We start from the raw sequence: 26,330 nt of genomic DNA, 5'->3' as shown, positions 1-26,330 counted from the left end.
GCTGGAATAACCGGCTCTACGGTTCCTGCAAGGCCATGTTTATCGCTATTACAGATTTAATTACTACTATTCGCATTTATCCATCCATGAATTGTTAGTTGATCTTTGAGAATGTCGGACAATGTGAACCATATTTCTGGTGTTTGGGGCACAAGGAAGGGAAGTGTAACTCAATCACTCCTCTGCCCCCCACCCCTCCATCCACATGACGAGGTGCCAGATGCGTGTCAGTGCTTTTCAAACTTTATATATATATAGAGAGAGATATATATATATCTCTCTCTCTATATATATATATATATATATATATATAGAGAGAGAGATATATCCCTCCCACATCCTCCCACTCACACACAGGCTCAGCCGTGTACGTATGTGCACATACACACACACACATACATCCTTACTTGTGAAACACAAGAAGTCCAGTTATTTCAAGTGCTCCGGCTGTGTGCTGCAGTGAAAAAAACTTCTTTTTTTTTTTTTGTCTCGACACAGAAATTTGTTTGTGAAAATATATAAAACTAGATTCAAGTTTACAACATAAATACAAGCTACAAAAGCCCCGGCAGGATCCAAATAACCCCGACAGCTGTGCCTCCCTGTCGTCCCATTTATTTAGAAACAGGCCTGGAGTATCAAAGACCTTTGTCTTAAAGACTCGCTGCAATAAAAGCCTGTTTGGGAGCAACGGAAAAGGAACACAGAGTGGCAATACACATGCTGCTGTGTGATGTGGCACTCAAAGAAAAAAAACCAAAAAAAAGTCTCATTGGGAGACTGATGGGTAATCAGGGAAGAGAAGGGGGGGGGGGTGATGAGAGACTGCTGAGATATGGCATCTCACAGAGGGTAGATGATGCCCTCTACAGTAGACAGAAGAGGGGCAGGCGAGGTGGGCCTTCTCTCTGCCTGCTTTCAGTGCTGCATCTTCACGGAATATATATATATATATATATTGCATGAAATATAGTTTTTTTTTTTTTTTCATTTGATATGTTTTTTTTTTATATATATAATAGTATGACGTTTGCAAAGGAGTGGAAAGATGCCACTAATTATTTTTAAAACAATATTTTGTTCAAAATTGATTTGTTGGTTCTTGTTTTTTCCATGCTTTCAAACATGTATCATTTCAAAGTTAAATATTATTTTGCAGTAGTATTTCGGATTCAAAAATAAATAGCAATTAATTAAACAAAAAAAAACAAAAAAGTACTTATGTGTTATCAACAAAATGTACAAAGATGATCAAAAGTAAAAAATTGGCCCTCTGAGGGTTCCACTGATGCTCAATTATTATTGCAGATCCACTCGTGTATGGCAGCATCTTATTGTTTTATTTGGGGGAGGTGGAGCTAATTTGAGCTATTTTACATACCGTTGAATAGATTAATCTATATCAACCTATTATATGTTATATAGTTATTTTATAGGTTTTGTGTGTAAAATATTAATCTGAAAAGTAACAAGTAAATCCAGGTGCCAAGTAAATGTACAATATTTCCCTCTGAAATGTATAAAAGTAGTAAAAGTAAAAATGAAATGGAAGTATAATAAAATGCAAGTGTTGTATCTCATGTGCGTACTCCACCACTGTTATTTTTGAAATAGGCATACAGTAAGTTGTGCGTAATTACACAGTGAAAATGATCCAGGAACTCATATTTCGGTTTTTATTTATTTGGAATGGAACAGCAGGGCATTTTAACAGCATGAGGCACAAACTGGTGAAGTTGAATTGAACATAAATGACTCTCCTAAACGGGCAGTCGGTTCGCATGACAGCCACATGGTTGGATGAACATAAATTAAAGCCCGTGTAAAGTAGAATACCTGTACACCTGCACAACAGCTCTCCCCTGCGACCGAGTGAAACTCTACTCCTGCGCCTCTACCTGACTCACCGCTCTCCGGTGACTCACTCACTCCTACCGTACGGAGTGCAGCTTCTCACCCGGGCTTGGGCTTCCCTTCCAACTCTCCTGTGAGCCGCACATTATCAGGACATAGTGGTAACGCAACACGCTCTGATGGACTCGCGCGTGTTGCTGACTGGAAATGACCACCTTCAGAGTTGGGAGCGCACGGACGGTCCGGGGCAGCGGTAATATGTCGGTATGTTGTACTTTAGGCTGTGTGCGTGTGTGCGTGTGCGTGTGTGTGTGTGTGTGTGTGTGTGTGTGTGTGTGTGTGTGTGTGTGTGTGTGTGTGTGTGTGTGTGTGTAAAAACTCTGAAAGTGTGGATAGAGACAGATAGAAAGGCGCGAGACGTGGCCCCTGGTGTGCTTCGCGAAGGTATAGACATTACACGGAGAGCTGTCCGGCGCTCTATATAGGCGTGATAGATTATGGCGGAGGGAATGGATCTGACTCCAGACACCACGTGTTGGAGTCGCATCAGCGCAATAATTGCTGGGCGCTCGAGCTATATAAACCACAAAAAGCCTGAGCACGGGAAACCCCGGCCTCCAAACACTAACCGCATTTACGGCTACAAAAACGGGATTCATTTTTCCGCCGCCTTCATCTCACCGGCGATGATTATTTTTTTCTTTTTCTTTTTTTCTTTCTTTCCGACTTCATCAACCTTTTTTAACCCCATATACAAAAACCTGCGCCTCGGCCGGAAGATTTTACAGAAAAATATGTACAATGTGCAGGCGTCGTGGGATTATAAATAGCTCCATTAAGTATTGTTAAAGCTTACCCCTTTGACTTTGAAAACGTTTTTGTGTGTACATAGCCTGCGGGCTTCCAGAGCGCCTTTCAGTTTGGCACAAAGACTTCAATGACGCACCTGGAGCAGCGCTTTGACTTCTCACTAAAGGAAGACAGACAAAAAAAAAAAAAGTTTTTTGAGCATCTGGGTCGACTGTTCCATTTTAGTCCTGCTTTTTTTGTAATTGTATAGCCTTTTACACGCTCGGACATTTATTTGATGTTATTTATATCCACACACGAGCAACTACGCCTGCGTTATGGCACATGGACTCTTCCCCCGAGAAGTTTGAAAAAAAAAAAAGAGCTTGTCATTTAAAACATCATCAAGTTTTCAAGGCTTGTTTTTCTTGCCGGAGAAGTATGTTTTATGTCGTTTGAAGGCGCCCGCTGAAGTTTGTAGTGGAGAGAGTTTTGAAACGCGGTGTGCGCTCACCGAGTCCCATTTTCCATTGGCAGGCGCGCTGAGGCTCAGCGAGCAGCGGCGCACGCTCCGAGTTTCTCCCTGAGTGTGTGAGAGAGGAAGAGAGAGCGGGGGAGCTGGAGAGCCTTTGGTGCCTTTTCTGATAATCCGCGCTGTTGTGATGCGAATTCCCGTAGATCCCAGCGCCAGTCGGAGGTTCAGTCCGCCGTCCAGTAGCCTCCAGCCGGTCCCAGGGAAGATGAACGATGTGAGCTCTCCTGCCGGGCAGCCGGACGCGGCGGCGGCGGTGCCAAGACTGCGTCCCCACGAAAACCGCAGCATGGCCGAGATCATTGCCGACCACCCGGCCGAGCTTGTCCGGACCGACAGCCCCAACTTTCTGTGCTCGGTCCTGCCCTCCCACTGGCGGTGCAACAAAACGCTGCCTGTCGCCTTCAAGGTGAGTTCCGACTCAGAGATGTGCTGCTAAATTAAAAGGTGTAAAAGCCGCAGAATGATCCCGGAGTTCACTGTAAGACAAACAACCATGAAATGAAGCGGAAAATTGTATTTTAAAAAGAGTGAACGGATGATTTTTTTTTTTTTCTTGAAAGACATCGGGAATTAATTTCATATTGTTAGATGCCGTGAATTTCGAACTTTTCCCCCCCTTATGTCCCACGAGACTATTTATCACCTGGACTTATGGAAAATGTATTACCAATGACATATTTCAGGCTTTATTAACATGCATAAAGTTAATAATTTTACATTAAAAACAAATTGTAGTCAGAAAATAATTTTAAAGACATAAATTAAAGAAAATTGTCCATGTGGTCGTGTAAATATAAGTTCAAATGTGTCAACATGTTTTAAAAAAACGAATCACATGTTTACATTGTTTTCTTCCGAAATTTTGTTAATATAGCAACATTTTAATTATTTCCAAACATCAGAAAATGGGATGCTTTTTTTTTTTTTTTACTGTAACATTTGTTTATTTAAAACGTCTCCCCATAGCAACAAAGACAACATTGTATTGATGTTGATAAATTCAGTTTTATTTCTTGTAGATGTTATTTTAAAATACCAGACCTATTAAACAAATATAACAGCATGTTATGTAATTTACATTTACCTCTGTTTTAATCACTGCTGTAATGATCATGCTAAATTCTTTTAATTTGTTGTCACAGTTGAGTTTGACTGGGCTTTAAATAAGCTGAAATGCACAGAAAAATTTATTTTTAAATAAAACCTGAGAGTTATTCTTTTTGGCCTCTGTAGGCACTTTTGAAGCCTCAACGTGGTTTTTGCTCCCATGATGTTTCACAGGAAAGGCCTTATTAACATGACAGATATTATTTAAAGTCTGAATCAAAGAGAAAATTTGTAGCTGTAACTCTGGCTCCAAATCAAATGTGACACTTTATAAAAATTGAAGTGTTATTTAACCATTCCTATTACTACGACTCTGTAATTATCGCAGCTCTGTCGGCCTACTCATCCTCTTTTATCTGCGTCCAAGAATCTAAATGATAACACGAGGCCCCTGCACTTTTGTCTGGAAGTCTGCATTTGAGATGGTTCACAAAATCCCATTCATCATGATATCAAACTGCTCTAGGGGAGCAAAATTAAAACCATTAATCAACATCATCTGGAGGAGGCTGACATGGTGCGAAGCAAACTAGATGGTTTTGGATAAGTGGAACCAAGGAGGAAGAAGGGTTCACACATTTTGTCTTTTAAACTGAAAGAATTCCTTTTTTTAATGTTTTGTTGTTTTTTAAAAAAAATTATTTATTTCACCATGAACAGAAGAAAAGAATAAGTTGTAGCATACTGCACATGAAGGTTATATTTTACCAGTTTATTGTCACAGGACGACTTTAAAACTTTGACCTTAACCGTTCTTGAATTTCTGCCCTTTGACCTTCGTGTCCCTGACAGGTGGTCGCCCTGGGAGACATAACTGACGGGACCGTTGTCACCGTGATGGCGGGCAACGACGAGAACTACTCCGCCGAGCTGCGGAACGCCTCGGGGGTGATGAAGAACCAAGTAGCGCGTTTCAACGACCTGCGCTTCGTGGGCCGCAGCGGCAGAGGTGAGGCCCGAGGCTCTGTGTGCTCCATTCACTGCAACGCTGCTACGACTCAGCCGGAGCTATTAGGTTCAGTGGAGTGGATTAGTGGCCACAGTCCCAATACGTGGCAACCACATAATGATGTCTCTAACTACAGACTCAAATCCCACCACGCGTCTCCCAAAGCCGGAGTGGCGATTCGTGTTGCTTCCCCCTCAAAATGAGACTCCTCAAAGATATATTTCACATCTTTTAATCCAGACGAAAAACAAACACGCTTTATAGGAAGAAAAAAAAAAAAACTTTTTCTTATTTGTAATCAAAACATTGGACAAAGAAGGATGCAGTAGAAAGTGTCGATCCGATAACAAGAAACACTTGTTTTATTTTATTTTTTTCACCCTTAACTTTCACCTGACGTGACCCAGCTCAGTTGAGGCTCGTAAACATGTTGGGTGGTGCTGCTGCCTCGCAGATGATCACTTTCCGCGCATATCTTCGGGCTGTCAAGGCAGAGACACACTGCTATTGAGTCAAGTGGCATTCCCCGAATGTTTGGCGTCACTAAAGTGACTATTTGCATCATTTACTGTCCTGTTACTAAATCATGTCTTTTTACGATTTGACATTTTGGCTGTGACGACGTGCGCTCGCCCTCTCTCACCCGCTCCTAACTTTCTGGAGCTGTTTTTCTATTCTGTTTTTTTTTTTTTTTTTTTTTTTTTTTTTGTGCGAGTCTTGCAGAACGTGGTCGCCTGCAATAAGTTGATGGTGATAAGTGCTGTCAGCAGCTCCGCCAGTGACTTCACTTCTTGGTTTCCTTCTCTGTAGTAGCTGTCAGAAACAGGGGAGGAAGCAGAGGAAGTCCGGAGGGATGAGGGGGTGATAAAGCATAGAGAGGAGAGCAGAGGCATGTCGACTGGACCTGTTGCCACGGAGACCTTTGCGTGCGTCCCCTTTGCTGTGACACAGAATCTAGTAACAGGAAGTGACATAGGAGCCAGGGCAGATCAGACTACGAGGTGTCTGAAATCAATACCCAGCAATGACAGATAAGTACAAGCAGAGCGAACCGATAGGATGTTAGATAGCTAAAAGTCATGCAGAGAGGAGGATGTAGCCAGCAGAGATGGACAAGGATTGATAGTCGCCGCGTCATGATGATAGCGGCGACGTTTAGGACGGATAATTCTGAGAGGAATCAGATACCGTCGATAGCATCAATAGGCTTAATCGTGGAGTGTGCAGGTTTACCTTGACAGTAAGCAGAAATTAGATGACGGGTAATAGACGCAGGGACGCAGGAAAAGTGACGCACTGGGTGTCCCGCTTTATCGTAGATCAGCAGCCCTGCTTCACCCTCATGCGCCTCCAATCAGGTCTGTGGGACACCTGTTGCTTCTGTGATCTGCTATCTCTCCCCTGGCTCGCCTTATCACTTCATTGAAAAAGCGTGTTTATAGGGAGGGCAGAGCGAGCAGAGGAGGAGGAGGGGAGGACGCGCTCGGGTAGACTGCTGCGACTCAATGGACAGCTGCCCCCTCCCCCTCCCCAACTTCCTGTTTCCTGCGCGTAGCCATGGCTACAGGACGCGTCTGCATACCTCAAACGTTAGTGTTGCTGCTGACTTGGCCGCTGTGCTCTGATTCACAGCATTCCCCGTGCATGCTCATAGGAGCGCATACGCTTGCACAGACAAACACTCACACCCCAAGGCAGCAACTGCTGGGGATTAGCGAGAAAGGAAGTGACTATTAAAATGCCTCTCGCCCACTCACACTGCATCAGAAATTCTGGATAACAAGATACCGGCTCCGGCAGTCAAGCTTCCATTTAGACTTGGACAAAAAACCCAAATAGACCCTCTCAAGCAGCCAATGTTGTCTGTTGTTAATCCTCTTAAAGTCGATTTTACTCAGTTTGTATTAGCTTTTATGTGATCACAACTACACTTGTGACTCCGGGATGGTTTACAGATGAATACCGGTCATTGTCTCCCTGGATGGTATGTCATTTGATGTTGTTTGATGTCACCACAGGCAAGAGCTTCACACTGACAATCACAGTATTCACCAACCCGCCACAAGTGGCCACTTACCACCGAGCCATAAAGGTCACCGTGGATGGACCGCGTGAGCCCAGGAGTGAGTACCAATGCGCGCGCGCGCACACACACACACACACACACACACACACACACACACACACACACACACACACACACACACACACACACACACACAGAGGCAGTGAACGATATCAATCTGCCTTAAGAAGAGCACGCCAGCGATTTAGTACGGGGAAGTCACAAGAGACAGATTTTAATAAGGATGGTGGAAAAAATATCGTTCCTTTGCAGCCATGAATCTGCAGAAAAATACTGGATCCTACATTTCCCATAATGCCACTCTAAACGATTTAACCCTGCACCTCCAGTTTGTGATGGAAGATCAAATTTCAGGTCCAGTTTCTGGTGAGATCGTCAGGTTTACTGTGGCTCAACTCTTTTCACAGACTGACTTGTACTTCTAAATTTGATACGCAAAATTTTTTGGAAACCCCCTTTAACTTAGCTGAGGGTGTGACTTAATGACCAATGGCAGCAAAATGATGACAGGCTATTTAAACAAGGAAATTAACAAAAAAAAGGGATTTACTGGAAAAAAAAGTTTCTAAACTCTGTTAATTAGCAATCAACAGGCAATTAACCACAATTAACCTCTCAGAAAGCAGCTCAGTCACCCGTGTGACAGTTTGGGAGAAAGAAGAGGAATACAACTTTGAGGCAAAGTGATCTCGAGAGGGTACACTGGGTAGCAGAGTGCTAGCATCAGCTCCTTTTAATGGGTCATATAAAAACAACTGAGGAGGAAAAAAAAAACTTTACTATAGCCATCAGTGCCAACTGGTCTGGCATGCAGCTGTTTCCACAACCCTCCTCCCTATTCATAAAAAAAAAAAAAAAAAAAAAATCTCATCTCATGGCGTCTCAATGAACAATATCACATCACAAACAACCCGCCCGCCTGCCCCGTCACATATGGCACCAGGAGACACAGAGGAGCCGGGAGACAGTAGGATTAGTACCACCATCAGTCTCTGCTGGAGGAAAACCTGCCCACGGTGCCAAAAAAGCGCCTCACACACTTCCACATTCGGAGCATTCGACATGCGCCCCGAAAACAAAGGCATATGCTTGTCCTCAAACGCACATGTACTCGCAATCACGCCCACTCTCTCCCTTCTCCCCACCCCTCGCCACCACCATCATCCGTTCTCACTCTCAAGCCATCTTGTTTGATCAAAAGCATTTCCTGTGCATCTGCTGTCCCCCGTCAGATGACTTTCAAACAAGTCCTGTTATTTGGTGGCGAGCAGATGGGAGTCGGAACTGAGTTTGTTTAGAAAAAGCTCAGTTTGGTCTCAACAGAGTTTGAGATTTTTTTTTTTTTAGTCCAGAAGGTTTTACTGGAAGCCTGAACATGTGAGAGGCCAGTCGCTAAACTAGACAAACAGAGCGCTACCTGATATCAGGTGAAGGGGAACTCTGGAAGAGTAAAGAGACTTTACACAGTCATCCATTGTTTTTCCTTTTATTTGCCCAATTTGTGGTCTTAAAAAAAACCTTTAAAGTTTGCATGTTCTTACTTCGAGTCTCAGGACAGTAATTTAAGCAATAAAGACTATGTCATCATACATAACCCCTGAACCTCTTTCCTTTGCTGTTAAGTGGTCAGAATTACAGTGGTGGTATAATTTACCCAGAAACTACAGCCAGAACACGTCTCCCTCTCAGGGGTCATTAAGCCGAGGTCGAAGGGTGGCAAAACACACATGTGCCCTCTCCACCGAGTCCCCCCGCCCCCTCCCTCCCCCTCCTCCTCCTCCTCCTCCTCCAGGTCTCTGAGACTCGGAGCAGAGAGCACCGGCTGTCTCCAAAGCGGCGATTCTATCTGTGAACGCTTCATTGAGACATGGGGGGCTTTGTCGGCCATTACAGCTCTATTTTGTGTTAAACGAGTGGGTAATTAGGAGGCCTGCGGTGCGCTGGGCCCCCGCGGGGAGGGTCTGCGTGGAGAGGGGAAACAGTAGGCTGTCTCTTGAAGTTGACATACACTGGCACTCTGTGGCCCTCGTCTGTAAAAACACTGTGTTGTTTCTGGGAAGTGAGTTGACAGTAACACTACATTTCAACATGGGCTGGTGAGGCTACAAGGAAAGAGCACTCGCTGCAGATCTATTTATCATTTTGACACTTTTCAAGGTTTTATTGGCATCTTTTCTGCTTGTTAATGACTTGCCTGGTTGTGGGTGTCTCCTCCAGGAAGGACACTTTTGTTTGAGTGTGTTTGATGAGCCTTATGGTAACCATATGAGTCCTCCTGAGGGATGTCATTTCCCCAGCGGTTCCTCGTCTAATATCAGTGGGGGGAATAAAGTGGGACCACCCGTGACTCAGCAGGGCTCATATCTCTGAACTGTGGCGCTGAGCTTCAGTTAATTAATTGCGTGGTCAGAGTGACGAATATCAGTGAGGCCGAGTTTAAAGATCTGCGGTTGGATTTTTCTCAGAGGTTTGCAGTGTGTGTGTGTGTGTGTGTGTGTGTGTGTGTGTGTGTGTGTGTGTGTGTGTGCGTGCGTGCGTGCGTGCGTGCGTGCGTGCGTGCGTGCGTGCGTGCGTGCGTGCGTGCGCACGAGGATGGTAAGTGGTTAGTCAGGTCCCTCTGGCCACTGTGTTATTAGCGGGAGGCTAACTTGGTTTCTGTGGCTCGCATTGTGCTTAATCGCTTGACAGCTCTTGGTTACCCTGTGGTTTCCCACTGCACCGAGTGTGTGTATACATGTGTGTGTTCATGCATGCAGGCGTATCTGTTTGACTGGATCTGCGTGTATGTCTGTCGTGTCTGCATTTGTGCAGCCACATGACTTGTTTTGCAGAGTGAGTGTGTGTTATTGGTGTCATTAGTCTAGTGTGGCCACAGTGCTGATTTGGAGCAGAGTAATAGGCCTCATTAAATGCCATTTTGAGCTAATAGACAGGGAGTGGTTGTTTAAACCAATATGCTTTTATAGGTGGCTCTGTCTCCCTTCGGCTGCTCCTGACGGTGGCTGCGGCCAGCTGGGACAAACTTCCTGAGTGATAATAGCTGAGCTGTAATAACACAATATACAAGGCTTTCTGTCCAAACCCACTGTTCTCATTACAGATAATTGATGACAGACAAACACAGAAGGTGACAAAAACCATTGTGGCATCACACATACTGTGTCTCGCTGTGGCATATTCCCGTGGTTATTACGCATAACTGTGTGTGTGTGTGTGTGTGTGTGTGTGTGTGTGTGTGTGTGTGTGTGTGTGTGTGTGTGTGTGTGTGTGTGTGTGTGTGTGTGTGTGTGTGTGTGTGTGTGTGTGTGTCAGTGGTGGAGGTTAGTGGTCAGGCCCGTCTCCGCTCTGTGGTGTTTGAAGCCATCGGGTCTTTGGGGGTTCTGGGCTCGGGGACGGGGTCGTGTTTTGGTTCGGTTTTGGTCAGGGTGTTAACAAGTCTGGTGAAGAGGCCCTGGTTACTTACAGGCCTGCAGACAATATTAGTGGTTCAGGAGACCTGTCTGCCAAGCCAAACCCTTGTGACACACAGACACGCACAGTACTTATGCAATTATGGTTTTCTATATATTTGTCATAATAGTAACTTTATTTGCAGATACAAAGTGCTTCGCAGAGCCCCAAAAATTTGCATATGTCCATAAATATAACAGATAAAATACACTGAAATACAACGAAAAAATGAAATAAAATGCGAAATCACACCAGAGGCTGATAGCAGGCTGGAAATTATAAACATAAGCGATTTAAATTTTGACACAGAAGTTGCATGTTTTGCTGTCATGAAATTCAAAGCTGGGGAGCCCTCACAGCAAAGGCTCTGTCACCTCCACTTACTAACCAGGGGCTTGGAGCAGCCGGGAGACCCCTGCCAATGAAATAGCTGAATACTCTCACACACATCTCTGCTTTTTTCTATTAGTCAGACAGAAGCCTCGTCAAAACCAGTTGGCTTAAATGTCAGTTATGTGTCATTTGCAGCGCAGTGGGTGAAAGACAGGAGTCAGTGGTTTGGCACACACGAAACTGCAGTAAAAGCCAAAAATATATCGTGTGCACCTTTTATTTTTATGGGTTTAATAATCATTTTTAATTGATTCTGAATTGTAAGATTTCCCAAGAATCCCACATCCAAAATTCAACCCTATTGGACTGGTTGCTAGGGTACAACCTATTAAAGGTCCCATATATAAATTCTGATTTGTATTTCTTTTTTTTGTATTTTATGTAATTTTATTGCGTGCGTCGCGCCACTACGGCTTTTCGCTGCATTGAGCAAAGCACGTGCACAGCGCAGCATGTTATAAAACGGGTTTGTGCCAACTTAGTCAAACCATGATCGCTGTGACAAATATCTGCCCGGCAAGAACAAACAGAGCACAGAAAGAGAAATGGAGAAAAAGTGGAGATTGTGTGTCTGAGCTATCTGAATAGTACAGCGAAGGTTTGTGTTTGTATCGAGACCTCGAAAGGAAATCTTTAAAACTTGTTTCCAACAGTTAGGAAGCTTGTAGCTACCTGAGGCAGTATGTGTGGTGTGATGTGATAAACGTAGCTGAACTTTACTATACGGTTTACTGAGTGTTTTCCCGACTACAATCCAGGTGTTTAGAAGACACCCCGAACGCCTGGTCAGATGCGTGCTGAACCCAGGAGCAATCGCATTGTACTTGAAGGGGCTTTTAAGCAGACCTCGGGGCTCTAGAAATATTGTGAAAATGTCACACGCTCAGCCAATATTCAGCAACTCTGCTGTTTGGACAAACCGTTTGGACTTTCGTAAGTTTATGATGTCACAAATTCCTGACCAATCTGTCATGTGGAAGAAAACACAGACTGGTCAGTGTGTCGTGGAGCTGGCAAGCTACAACCGCAAAGTAAACCTGGTGTTGGCCTGAGCGTGTGTCACTCAGGAAAGAGTCGGCCAATCAGAAGAGAGATTCATTGATATAAATGCGCCTTAAAGACACGGACACAAAACAGCCTGTTCTTGGAAGAGCTCCAAAGAGACGTTTGAGAACGGAGATGTAAAACTATACGACGATGATTTTTGGTACTTAAAACCACAGTAAAATCTTATCAATATCAAGACTGCAGAAACAATGTAAATGGAAAACATAGGACCTTTAAACTGCTGAAAACAAAACACTGCTAGTCTGGAAACACTAAGAGTAAGTGAGATGCCTTCATTAACATTGGTCATGATGACACCAGAAGGCCTCTGAACAGTGTCATCGCACACACCCACACACATGCCATCACATGTTCTCATAGGGTACTATTACCTGCTGTCAGGCCTGGCCTTTGTTTCTTACAACAGCCATTTATGCTCAGCACTAAATGCTAAGAGCGTCGCAGATCCTAATTCCATTGTACCACGAAATTAAAATGATGTCAGCCAGCTGTTAATTCATTTCCTTGAATTATGTACAGGAATGAGGCCCCTTTATGTGTCTTTATTATCGTACCTCGTCAGTAACTGCCTCCAGAAAACTGAAACAAAAAAATACAGAATACTTTTGTTGAGCATCCAGGTAATTAAAGAGGATTTCAGAAGTTTCACCTATCTTCTGCTGCCTCACTTGAAACAGCTTTTAACAATGGGAGCCGGACAAATAAAACTCACCCAAACTTCAGGAGGAAAAGAGGGAGGGAGGGAGAATGGCAAGAAAGAGCGAAGAGAGAAAAAAAAAATACTTCAGGCTTTTCCAGAGGCAGCCAGTCACTTGAATGTCTCATGAAGTTCCTTGAAGAGGTGCCAAGGCCTCTACAACACAAAAACACCAAATTATTCAGTGGGAGGGAGAGACAAAGAGGAAGACAGAGGAATAAAGAGGGAGAGAGGGAGGTACAAAGTGAATCATAAAAAGAGATAAAGAGACAAAGTCTGGATTTGGTTGGTCCCGAGATGCAACAAAAAAAACACCTCTGAGGGATTTGTTCTCCCCTGTTCTGAATCAAAACACTTTAATGTGAGCCGAGAGGTGCAGAGGGAGCCGCTCTGAAAACCACACACAAGTCAAACTGCGCGCGTGTGTGTGTGTGTGTGTGTGTGTGTGTGTGTGTGTGTGTGTGTGTGTGTGTGTGTGTGTGTGTGTGTGTGTGTGTGTGTGTGTGTGTGTGTGTGTGTGTGTGTGTGTGTGTGTGTGTGTGTGCGCGCACGCTTTGTACAATATTGTATAAAGTGTGTTTGCGCTCAATAAATGTATCGCCTTTGGGAATTGTTGTGTATGTCTGTGTGTGCATGCAAGTGCGTGTGTGTGTGTGTGTGTGTGTGTGCGGGTGTGTGTGTGTGTGTGTGCGGGTGCGTGTGTGTGTGTGTGTGTGGGTGTGTGGGTGGGTGCGTGTGTGTGCGTGCGTGTGTGTGTGTGTGGGTGTGTGTGTGTGTGTGTGTGTGTGTGCGTGTGTGTGCGTGTGTGTGTGTGGGTGCGTGTGCGTGTGCGTGGGTGTGTGTGTGCCCTTCCCTTGCCTGGCTAGCTTCCTCCAGGCTGGAACGCATGGACCACACAGACGGCTGGCAGCGCTCCACGACAGCCTGGCTCCCTCTTTCTCTCTTTCTCCTTCGCTGGCTGCTTCGTCTCACACACCTCCTTTCTCTTCTCTCTTTTTTCCCCCTTCTTCCTCTTTTCTGTCCTTTTTTTTTTATTTTTTTTTTTTACCCCCAATTCTGTTTTTATCCTCTCCTCTCCTCTCCTCTCCTCTCCTCTCCTCTCCTCTCCTATGCCAGACCCCCACGGTAGACGCTTTACCCTTCGAGCCACGCTCTGCCAGCTTCAGATCACCACCTGAAATAATTCATTGTTTCTGACCGCTCGCAAAACACAACACGGCCACTGTGAGAGCTGCAAATAAAAAAGTGAAATATGGACCCAGTGTATTCATTCATTGACTTTACTGTTCCACCATGAGATGACTGACACGCAAACACAGACTGGCTGATTCAAGCCAGGCTCCGCGAGCATGGGGGGTTTTCTGAATCAGCCCCAAAGATACATTCATCCCAGCTCACCCAGTGATCATAAACCAGACTGAAGGGCTTAGAGGGCATGACGTGACACTAAATTTATAAATCATCCCATTTATTCCGGCTTTTCTGGCGCTCGGCGTTTTCCTCATATGTTACTTAGTCAGGCAGAAAGCAGTAGAATTTCCTACTGACGTGTCTGGTGATCGTTACGTGTTCGAGAAGGAGGAGGATCTTTGAACGAATAGATCAACATCCTGGAAATAGGCTGCAACTAATGATTACTTTCATCTGTTGGCTGTTTTCTCCATTAATTGATTAGCTGTTTGATCTTTACAATGTCAGAAAATGTAGACCAGAGTTTCCCAAAGCCTACGGTGGAGCCTAAAAATGTCTTTTGTCCCGAGCAGCGGTTCAAAACAATAAAATGATTCCGTTTATTATCGTGGATGACTAAAAGAAGCATAAAATATTCATATTTAAGGATTAAATATTTCAATTAATTAATGATTCATATATTTGTAACAAATAATAATCAATGAATCGACTAATTGTTGCAGATATAAAATACACTTCTATTTATTTGTTTCTCAGTTGGGGATGACTCCTCTCAGGTGAATGGGAATTCTGGAAACAGAAGGGAACCAGCTCGCTTGGCTCACGTCAGTAGTAATAAAATCCACCTCTAAAGCTCACTAATTCACACATTATGTCCTAATTGTTTAATATGTACAAAATATGAATTGTATTACCTTCAGCCAAAGCCGGGCTAGCCGTTCCCCATGTTTCCTGTCTTTGCTTAGCTTAGCTAGCCGGCCGCCGGTTCTAACTTCACATGTACTCATGTGAGAGGTGTAAATCTTCTCGTCTGACTCTTGGAAATAAGCCAATAGGGAAATCATTTTCTAAATTAATTCAGTACTCTCAACGTTTTAGCCCTTGGAGCTGCTTAAGCTTTCAAAAAGTGACATTGATACTCTTGTCATGTGAAATCCCAACGCAAACCGAGCTGAAAGACCTTTTTGAGGTATATTTTCAGCCAGGACAGGACGAGGTGGCAGCTCACTGTTAGTCAAAGATCTCTGCGCTCAGGCTCAGATGCAGTCAAATGCTGCCATTAATTACAGAGGACTTATATTGTATTTTCCTACTTGCTTGTACTAACTGTTATCAGATCAGCGGGGGGGAGCTGAATCCAGACTTGTGTCTCTGTGACGGCTGAAATAATACTATTCTAGGATCACTGTGCAACTGTGTGATTTGAGATACTATCTATAGAGGTGTTATCTAATCATTATTAATCTTTTGTGTGTGTGTGAGCCTGTGTGTAGTGATGCTTGTGTGCAGAAGTGTGTTTCCATACGTCCTCTTTTTTTTTTTTTTTTTTTTTTGCATGTGTGTGTTTCCCTGTGTGCGCAAGTTGCTCACATCTGGTCTGAATCTGTCCATGTTTCCGGCCGCTGGCTGGGCAGGGAAGTGGCAGGCGCTATCGAAAATCTCCGCTGTTTTCACAGGGATGATGGGAATCTCAGGGACTTTCCCTACGGCAGTGAAATCATCCGCCTTTCCCGCTCCTTTAAATACCCCCGGCTCATTCCTCCGCCCTGCTAGGGTTCCGATAAAACAGCTGAGACGTCTTGTGTTTGGCAACAGTTGTCCTCTAAAAGGTGTAATTAACTCAGGAAAAACTGTATTTACTGTCAGGGCCTGCTAAACTAATGGACTTGAGGTCTGGCTGTTTGGAGTGTAAATTGGAGCGTAATGTGGTGGTTGACATGCTGCATTCCTATAGGAGAAATAAATACGGTTTCCTTTAATGTGGGTTGTATCCATAGATTTCTTGACAACATTGCGCATCATGATGGAAGCTGAGACTTTTGAAATTGGGATGTCGATTTTAAGCTGCCAGTGACAGACTTTGTCGCGCACATCAGAGTTGGTTTTATCTCCTTTAACATACGATATTTGTATTTTGGGATCTTCTTCAAAGGTCCTAAACCCTGTTGTCCCATTTCGCCGTTTGTTGCACTCTTCCTGGAGCCTGCGTCGCCTCAGACACATCCAGAGATCTTAATTTACTGGTCATCAGGGTCTCTTCCTCTCCATGTGCCTCCTCCCCACTTGTGTCTGTCTCCCCTTTCTGTCTCCCCTCATCTCCCCCGGTCTCCCATTGCTATTTATTCCCATCACTAGGAGACAGTTTGTGCACAAAGCCCGCACTGTGTCCCGAGGCTTTTTTAGAATAGAAATTCAGTCTGTTGAAAGTGGAAACGCTATGATTGACTGGGCACCGCTTGCACAGAGAGACGACGAATGCCAACGAGCAGCACAAATTATCCTGAAGAAACGATGGGGAAATATTATTAATGAAATATGGACATGAATTATGTTATAAAGTCTTCAATAAGCTGAGGTTTTTAAGTAGCTGATGTTATTGTCGCTTCCAAAAGGAACTCAAAGAAGCCGATGATGAGATTGCCTGTTTATTTTCAGCTGGACGATGCCAGTCCGGTCACGTCATCCTAATAAAAATCGGGGTCTGTCTCACTGTCACTGGCTGCCTTTTTCGTTGCCGCCATTCTCAAGTCTCATTTCACTGCTGCAGGATTTTGGCATTAAAATTCCAAACAGTTGTTCCAGAGTAAATTAATTTGTTGTGAAGAGTCATATGGTTTGTAATAGAATATCTGAAGCTAAAATTATGTGTTGTTGCAAGAGTGGAAAAATGCGAGGCTGCGACGGGCGGTTTTGTCATTATGTGACAGTGAAAGTGACTGAAAACAATCTGCAGACAGGCAGAAAAGTGGGTTTGACTTGCAGCCAGAATGTCATTAATACACATTGTTTGGCTGTGAGGCAGGGTTTTTTTGTTTTTTTTTGCCTTTGATCGCTGTAATCATGCTTTAGTCACACTGATGATGAGTCTTTTTAAAAGGTCTGTAAGGTCTGTGTTGCTCACCTTCATCTCTCTTCATCATCTGCCCTGTGTTGTATAGCTGTAGTATCAGGCCTTTGTTCCCACAGCAGGCAGCAGGCAGGTTGGGCTGGATTGTGAAGTAGCTCGGCTTTTTTGCCAGAGCCAGCTGGACTTCTGCCAAGCATAGCAGGAGTTTCTACTCTCCTCTGTTTGATATTTACTTTACCGCCTTTACAGGGGAACTAGTGCAAGACCAGACAGACGCACTGATACACCACTGTGTCGGTGTTAAAAAAGAACTGTGTGTGCTCAGGCCTCATTTTTTTTCTAACCCCGCCTTTGCTAAACTGTCGTCTACACCTGGGGCCCCTGGGCAGGTTTTGATTTGGTTCCTGCTACTGGGGCGATAGCGCTGCTGGGACGTGGGATGGGCTCAGACAGAGCGAGTGACACTGTCTCTTGTGTTTTTGTGCAGACGACCCGACCCGCAGCGGCGATGTGCATGTAGTGTACTCGTACATAGGAGGAGTGTAGAGTTTCCAGCCTGAGAGGGGGATGAGAATAGAAGCTGGGATATAAAGGGTGTAAAATTATCAGCGGCGGAATGCAGGAAAAGAACGGGCAGAATATATTTGGCATAAGTTATGACTCCTGTGGGGATAATGGGGCAATGGCGTGAGAGCTGGTGTTTACCTGAGGAAGAAGCCTCAGGTTAAAAGAACGAACACACATGCAACCTCTCACTCTCAATACAATGCTCCTCCTTTCTCTCATGCAAGGTAATACGATATTTGCCGTTTTTAATTAATACGATGTAAGGCTCTGTCACTCCTCTTTGAGTAGGAGCACAAACTATTTACAAAGTAGGGCAGGACTCAGAAGAATCAATACCTTGTACAGGATACTTGACAAACTGTCTTCCAAGAGAACGTGATACAGCTGAGTGTTGACGGCACAGTTCATCCCATAATGATAACAATGTGGTTTGCAGCCATTCGAATCACTGATTAACTACAATTAGGTTGCCTGTGTCCCATCATACTAATCAATACAACTTTGCGTTTCCCCCTGCGTCTGCAGGACATCGACAAAAGCTCGAGGACCCTCCCAAAACCGGCCTGTTCTCTGACCGCCTCAGCGAGCTGGAGAGGATGAGAGTGAGGGTCGCGGTCCCTACTCAAGGCCCCCGGCCGACCCTCAACACAGGGGCCAACTCCTTCAACCCGCAGGGACAGACGCAGATCACAGGTGAGCTCCCGTGGTCAGCTGCTTGGTGGTGATGGTGCAGCGTTCAGGCACCAAGAATCATCCACCAACCGAAGCGCTGATTCACTGTCAGCTTACTGTTCGCTAGCTGATCCCGACCTCGGGGGAGTTAAGCGAAGTTTCAAACACCCCTTTCTGCTGCACGGGTGGTTGGCATTTAAAGTCCGTTTCGAAGTATGTGTCGTCTGTGAGAGGAGTCAGACTGTAAAATGATACCGACTGAACTGAACAATGAAACCTTTTTTTTATCCGGAGTCAAAAAATGTTTTTGGCTTTACCTGTTAGGTTGCCGTGTTTCTTTTGAAATGTGTATTTTGGCACTGATCGTTTTGTATGACATGATCGTACTGTGTCTGTCATCTTGGGAAATCGAGTCAAAATAAAAGGCTCCAAATTGAGATTTAAAAGAAATTGCCAAAACAAGACATCACAATAGGTGTGAAGAGTTTTGTCTGATGCATAGACCACACTTCATTGTTATTACATGCTTGATAATATCACAGCATTGATTGCGGATAGATTATCCAGCCTTGTATTTCATATTTGCACACAAGGACAAAAAGGTTTGAAAGTGTTCAAAACTTTTTGTGTTTTTAAATCATGTATTTAACACCCAAACTGCCGGGAAAATATAGTACTGGATTCACAGGACCATCAGCACACTGCACTTATTCTGAACAGCGTCATATCACTGAATTACCGGGCAAGAAGCTGAGCTACAGTAACTGTTTGTAAGGTGAAATATCAAACCCCACATCCTCATGGGACCAGCGGTTGTGCCACAAAAACGCCCGTTGCGGTGTGTTACGTTGCCTCCGAGATCGTCTGTCTGTCTCTGCTCCGCCGCTCGATCAATCTCCATCTCAGAAGGTAACGGCATCTCTCACGGTTCGGGGATGCGCTGCCACCCGATCGGCCCGCACCTCTGGAGGCTCGCCACGCGCCATCATTTAGCTCTTAGTTACTCTCTGGCGTGGCTTTTGTGGTGCTATTTAGTGGATCATTTGAGGCATGGTTAAACAGCGTGTTATATCTGAATTGAGCATCCTGTGAAAGGTGCGGATTTAATAATTAGCACAGTTTGTTGTGTGACGCGCCCTGTCGGCCCTGTCAGATGAACTCAAGTACCGCTTCATTTGCAGAATACGTTACATTACAATAGAGATACTTAAGTGTATAAAAGTGGATATGAATGTCTTCATACAATTGAACAGTTTAGTTTCGTCGCCTTTGCATTTTCATAACATATTAATTGGAGCTGGAGAGAATCGACAACATCTATTACTATTGGCTATTTAAACCAGAGACCGACTGACGCTGGATTTTTGGGACCCGATATTAGAGAGTAGAAAAGCTCTGATATCAACATATCAGCTGATATTCTTTTTACCCATACAGTATAAATAAACACCCATTTCTTGCAATGATCCCTCAAATGTGGTTATAAAACACTTTTAGATATGTAATGGAGGCAGAATTAAAAAAAAAAAGAAATTGTCCATGCAGTATCAATAACTACAAAAAAACAAAACACAAATAGAGCAATTAAAAATTTACCCCCCAAACCTTTTTTTTTGTCTGCATTCTGATCTGTTAAAAAAAAAAAAAAAAAAACAGTTTTCATATCGAGGCATATCGACCAACAACAAATATCGCGATAGGTCAATATCGAATAATAAATCCGCTGATCGAAATATGTCTGGCTCAAATTTTGACCAAATTCCAGCTGTTTCTCCGCTCATTCAGCGATCTGCTCCGACCATTTATACAACCCATAATTTAGTTGTTTTTTTTCTTTGCTAACAATAAAAACTGTTTGTTCATTATTTTGAGCTGCTCTCTCGTTTGTTTGTTTTTAGCCACGTATTAGATCTCTCTGCTCTGTGCTAAGACGTTTTCGTGCACTCTCAGTCACATCTCAGAAGTTACAGCTAACGCAAGTAAATATATGTTTTAATGAAATATTGATTTCTATTTCCATTAGCTGAGGTGCTCTACAATGTTTCTTTGCACCTCCTGGAAAATGCATAAGTAGCCCAGCTTCACTACACATCACATTAGAAATCTAATCGTAACACATACATAGATATGTATATGATAAAGCCTCCAGTCTCAATCAACGTCCTGTTGTTGTGCTGCTGCACAGACACAATACTAAAGTGTGGTGCGGTTGTCTGCCGGTATGTTTACACCCTGGGAGAGTGCCAGCGAGGCTCTCTGTGCCTCAGCTGCGAGCCCAATGTTTTATAAGGCAAACAGGAAGATCTTCTCTTCGAAGGTAAACATGAGATGTGTCATTATGGAGGATGTTGCATAACGCACCCAACTGATACTTAACTCGAAACACAAGCCTGACAGACAGCGACTCTAATAATGTCTACAGTTGTTGTGATTGTTATTGTCCAATTTTAGCCAGAGAAAATTCGAATATTTGAACAAGCCTGTGGGCCTCTGGTAATTATTTTTTCTTTCTTTTCCTGTCTTTCTGGGCTCCTTTTTATTTTCCTTCCTTCCTTTTCTCTTTCCCACCCTCGCTCCATTTCTCCCCATCAGACCCTCGTCAGTCCCAGTCCTCTCCTCCCTGGTCATATGAACAGACGTATCCGTCCTACCTGAGTCCCATGGCGTCCCCCTCAGTCCACTCCACCACCCCCCTCTCCTCCAGCCGAGGCACGGGCCTGCCAGCCATCAGTGACGTGCCTAGACGATTGCCAGGTAGAAACCACGACTCCACCCAGTCTGCTCGTCCCATCGGGATGATTCCAAATCTGCTGCATATAAGTCAGACACAACAGTCAGAAGGGGGGGGGGGGGGTGAAGAGACAGACACACACGGGTTCACATTCAGACAAAAACAGAGGATCATACTAAGATGAAAACAAGCTATTAGTTACTTCTTAGAGAATATTACGGCACAGCTAGCTGCTCGTGAGGTATTAGGCATGTTGTCAGAGTCTGACTGTCTCTCCAGAGAGCGGTTTGGACGGCCTCTCTCAGACAGCGATGGAAAAAAAAAAAAAAAAAAGCGATTGTTTCCTTTTTTCCTAGCTGTAAGCCTTTGATCCCAGAGGAGTATGGGTAATAACAGGCCCAGGGATAATAACAGGCTCGTGACTGACAAATAAAGTGTCTTTACAGCGATACGCCACTCTCACAAGGCATTCTGGGTAATTGCATTAGCCAGTCTGTTTGCAGTAACGGCAGCATCTGTGTTCCAATTTGTCTCTGTTTTTCCCCCCGATGTTGTGAAAGCTCCTTTTTTAAAACCCCTACATGCCGCCAGACAACTTTTCTCCCCCGTACACCTGTTTGACTCACTGCCATGTGAGGGTTTTATTTTTTTTTTCTTCCTTACTTTTTCTGTCTGTTTCCTTGTGCTGCTCACAGAGACACTACTCTGTGTGTGTGTGTGTGTGTGTGTGTGTGTGTGTGTGTGTGTGTGTGTGTGTGTGTGTGTGTGTGTGTGTGTGCGTGTGCGTGTGTGTGCACGCGCGCCCCGAGCAAGGTTGAGTGATTAAGCAATGCAGCCGTGTGACTCTGCATTAGAAAGGGTTTAAAATCCAGCCAGCTGCCTTGTCAGCTTTGATTAGTTTGGTCTTTCCCTTCAGCTTTCATCTCCTGAGCGTCAGGCTTTGTTCTCCAAGTGACACATGTGCGTGCGGGAGCGCGTGCGGGATTCAAACCTCGCCTCCCGCCTTCTACCCACTCGCACACCTCGAGCGCTTAATGCCTCCTAAGTGATGTGACTAAGGCTCTCAGATCTCTGGAGATCATGTTGACACCTCGCCAGGCCGCTCTGTAACAGTATCCCGCCGCAGAACATACCGACAAGTACAAGCAGAAGCTGATATGGATGCTCCCGGTTGCAAACTCCCCCCCCCCCCCCCTCACCTCCCCTTCCCCTCCCCCCCACCCCCCCCCACCGCGGCGCACCTTCAAACAATCGAGCTCCTGTGCTGCAATGTGACATTTGCTGAGATGCACAAGACCATCAGTCGAGTCAAACACCTGAAGTCGGAAGTGATGCTTCACAGTTTGTGGGGTTCTTCCAGATATTTCGCACCCTGGTTTCGTTTAAGCTCATAAAGTTCGATCTGGCTCCTCATCGCTGGGGGGGACCGCTTTTGAGCGCAGAAAAACAAAACGGGTCCAAAAGTTAAACGTCGCGAGTTTATTGAAGCGCGCCGGTCATGTCTGAGGTCACGCTGCTGCTCCACAGCGGAGACAATCACCGACCATTTCTATTCCAGTCGAACCCATCTCGTGGACAGAGGAAGTTTAAAGGCCCTTAATTGGCAGCATATGCTATCTGACGCTAGCGACAAAACCTCGGCTTCGCAATTCCTCCCCTGCACATAAACACTGCCCCCCCTCCTCTTCCTCCTTCTCTTCCTCTTCCTCCTTCTCCTCCTCCTCCTCCTCCTCCTCCTCCTCCTCTACCCCAACGCCCCCTGTCCTCACGCAGCAGACATGGTGACACGGAAGACGCCTGGTGATTTATGATAAGAGCGCCATGGCTGGACTTAAACCACCAAGAGGAGACGGGAGGGAGGGAGAGAGGGAGGGAAGGAGGGAGGGAGCGCGAGAGGGGGAGGACCTCGTATTCTCCTTAAACTCTTCGCCCAGCGCGAAGCTCGCCGCAGCCAGTTAGTGGTTTTTGGGTATTTTTTAAAGGGATGAAGCGAAAAGAGGAACGAAGGGTGAGATGGAGCGGCTCCTTCTTGACTCTCTCTCTCTCTCTCGCGCGCGCGCGGACACACACACACACACACACACACACACACACACACACACACACACACACACACACACACACACACACACACACGCTCTGGAGCCGATGGGAGGCGAGGAGAGGAGCCACATCAGAGCTCAGCCCTGCCTCATTATGGATCTCATGGAAACTGTTTCTGCTCAAAGTGTTTCCACATGTGCAGCTCCTGATTCATCCCAACTGCTTTTTTATGTGCATACAGTATTCACACACACACACACACACACACACACACACACACACACACACACACACACACACACACACACACACACACACACAGACGAACGGACTGCACACACACATATACATGCATTTGCATGCATAAACAACATAGAGATACACATAAACATGCACCAACACACGCTCAGCAACGTAAATATGCAGAGGTGTAAACACATTAAGGCACATGGATGCACGGAGTGTTTGTTAGCTTTATCATAACTCGGGAGTTGGAGTGAAAAACACGGCTGAAGTTGATGAATGTAACAATATTTTAAGATAAATGCTTCTCCATAACTGTGCCCACAAAATCCATTAGCTTCTCCAAATTGGTTAATACATTGGCTGGAAACGACGACTCAGTTTACTACTGTTTAATTTCTCAAGGGACTTATTTATTAAATTCAATTACTCTACAAGACAAAGTGCTAAATAGTTTATGAGCCCAGGCCACATTTCACATAATCAGAACTGACAAACTGTGTGAAGAGATGTCATAATGATATCCGTGATGTCAGACAGTCCTGAAGAAATGTCTGTGTGTGTTTTCAGGTTCCTCCGACCTGAGCCCGTTCCCCGGTCAGTTCGAGCGTCAGTTCCCGGGCCTCTCCTCCCTCACCGACACCCGCTTCTCCAGCCCTCGGATGCACTACCCGGCCACCTTCACCTACACGCCGCCCGTCACCTCGGCCATGTCGCTGGGCAGCGCCCACTATCACACCTACCTTCCCCCGCCGTACCCGGGCTCCACCCAGAGCCAGAGCGGACCCTTCCAGACCGGCAGCACGCCCTATCTCTACTACGGCGCCTCCTCCAACTCCTACCAGTTCTCCATGGTTCCCGGCGGGGACCGCTCGCCATCCCGCATGATCCCGCCTTGCACTAGCGCCTCCACGGGCACCTCCCTGGTGAACCCCAACCTGCCCAGCCAGACGGAGGGAGGGGTGGACGGAGACGGGAGCCACAGTAACTCCCCGACCGTCCTCAACCCGGGGGGCCGCATGGATGAAGCAGTCTGGAGGCCATATTGAAGAAGGGCAGCGGGGCGGCCAGATAAGAAGTCAACTGATGTCATGGTTTGAAAGCACAAAACCTTTTTTATAGTGGAAAGGGGATTTTTGAGCTCTCATCAGCGATCTCTACCTTTTGCTTGGAAATTAAGGCTGAGATAAAAAAAAAAGTTAAAAAAAAAAAAAGAGACCAGACTTGTTCGAACTTGTCTTCCTGGAATGTGTTGTGACCAAGGCATTACAAAGGGAGTCATTCTCACAGCAGTGATGAGAAAGACAATTTTTTTTTTTGTTTACTTGGCCCAAGTGGATGAGACTTTTACTTTTATTCTACTCCACAAGCTAAGGGATGCTTCAACAATATTTGTAAAAGACTGCCTCTTTTGTATAGTGTTTGTACTTCATTACGGCTTTTTTGCAGAGCATGTTTTTTTGTACTACGACAATATCAAGATGCAAATTAAGCACTGAGTAGCAAGTCAGAAGAGTAACACATATGTTACCTTGAGTGGTGTGGACAGTAAATTTGCTTTAAAACCAATTAATTTAACTTGTATATTGTGGGTGAGACGTTGATGTAGATTGAGGCGTTTTTTTTCTTCGTTTTAACTTATAAAGCCATAAATTATGTATTGTATTTGAAACTTGAGTCAAAGAAGTGTAATCTGAATATTTTTGATGCATCTATATGACTAAGTTAAAATCCTTTTTGTTTTGATAGGTAATTTAAGAGAGGTTTACTTTTTTTTTTTTTTTTTTTTTTTTTTTTTTTTTTTTGTGGCACCCAAAGATTTACATCGTTTCAAATATGAAATGTAATTTCCAAAGAGTATTGCAACATGTTTCTTCTGGTGTAACTTTTCAGTTTAACGGCTCCACACATTAAGAGCCCCACATCCTCGCTAGGCGTTGACACACATTTGGCTCCGAATTAAACCTTCGGTATTTATTGAGCAATAACTCGTATTGTGCCTCTTGGCAACATACCACGAGGGAGAGCTTCAATGGGGGGGGGGGAATAATTATCCGTTTGGGGAAATTCTTCTTGATTTCTTGACTTCGTCTCGTCTGACATGCACACAGATACTTGAGTATCTCCTCGTCCAAATCAGAAAATGGTACATTCACACACGAACCGACACTCAGCCCAAAGATGATTACAGCGGTGCCACGCCTGGTGGTGCACTTTAAAGCAGCAGGTCCGACTTTAAGGTTCGGTTACTTTGTGATACATGAACTCCTCAGGACTGGAATAATCCTCGGATGATCCCACAGATTTGCTGTATCTGCGTTTCTTTTTCTTTTACTTTTTTCCACATCCAGCCGGGCTGAAAGCTCCGTCAAGATTATAGCTTAAACCCGCCATGTCTATTTTAGTTTTCATATCATGTGCAAAAGACAGCTTTGAAAAAGTTTGTCTTAGTGTGTGACACACAGGTTTGTATTGTTTTATTTCTCTTTCAGTCTTTGAGATTGAAAAGGAAATCTTACAGTTAAAGACACGGGAGACTGTGACCATTCCCTCTGACATTTATTTATTATCAATTTTTATTTTGCTTTTTTTTTTTGCTTTTGTTGGCATGGTTCACCAGATTGATTTGTACCCTCCTCCCCCCGACTAATGTCCCAGCCTAAAATCACTCTGCGGCCCCAGCGTGAGGGGAGGTCTGGATTTTAAAATGACTATGTGAGATTCAAAAAAGCGTCAAAGTTCAAGGAAAAAGAAAAAAAAAATGGTGATTGGATTCAGCTGCTGGCAGCAAACTGGTAACCAAAAAATATGGGAGACTTGTGTATGTTTGTTTCATGAAGCACTTATTTCTTGTTTTATTTCGAGCAGCACTTGCGGCTGGCTGCCAG

General features: G+C 44.7%; 1 protein-coding gene across 2 annotated transcripts in view; it reads left to right on the top strand.

The window, feature by feature from the left end:
• runx2b (RUNX family transcription factor 2b) overlaps window positions 1-25,458 on the top strand; it is a 40,752-nt gene extending 15,294 nt beyond the window's left edge. Inside the window, exons 1-7 of one of the 2 annotated variants that reach the window (XM_069714233.1) lie at window positions 1,823-2,118; window positions 3,322-3,584; window positions 5,078-5,234; window positions 7,253-7,357; window positions 18,279-18,446; window positions 21,018-21,179; window positions 24,013-25,458. In XM_069714233.1, the coding sequence (XP_069570334.1) occupies window positions 3,384-3,584; window positions 5,078-5,234; window positions 7,253-7,357; window positions 18,279-18,446; window positions 21,018-21,179; window positions 24,013-24,491 (1,272 nt within the window). In that variant the 5' untranslated portion in view covers window positions 1,823-2,118; window positions 3,322-3,383 and the 3' untranslated portion in view covers window positions 24,492-25,458. Of the gene's footprint in view, window positions 1-1,822; window positions 2,119-3,321; window positions 3,585-5,077; window positions 5,235-7,252; window positions 7,358-18,278; window positions 18,447-21,017; window positions 21,180-24,012 lie in introns of those variants that run through there. The other variant, XM_069714232.1, reaches the window with a different exon arrangement.
• Window positions 25,459-26,330: the final 872 nt, after the last annotated feature.

Source organism: Brachyistius frenatus, unplaced genomic scaffold (genome assembly GCF_029030835.1).
Source record: "Brachyistius frenatus isolate BFR_SWC_R1_liver_20210118 unplaced genomic scaffold, ASM2903083v1 Contig_128, whole genome shotgun sequence".
Classification (NCBI taxonomy): domain Eukaryota; kingdom Metazoa; phylum Chordata; class Actinopteri; family Embiotocidae; genus Brachyistius; species Brachyistius frenatus.
Note: the sequence above shows the minus strand (reverse complement) of the source record. Positions and strands in the feature narration are given on the sequence as shown.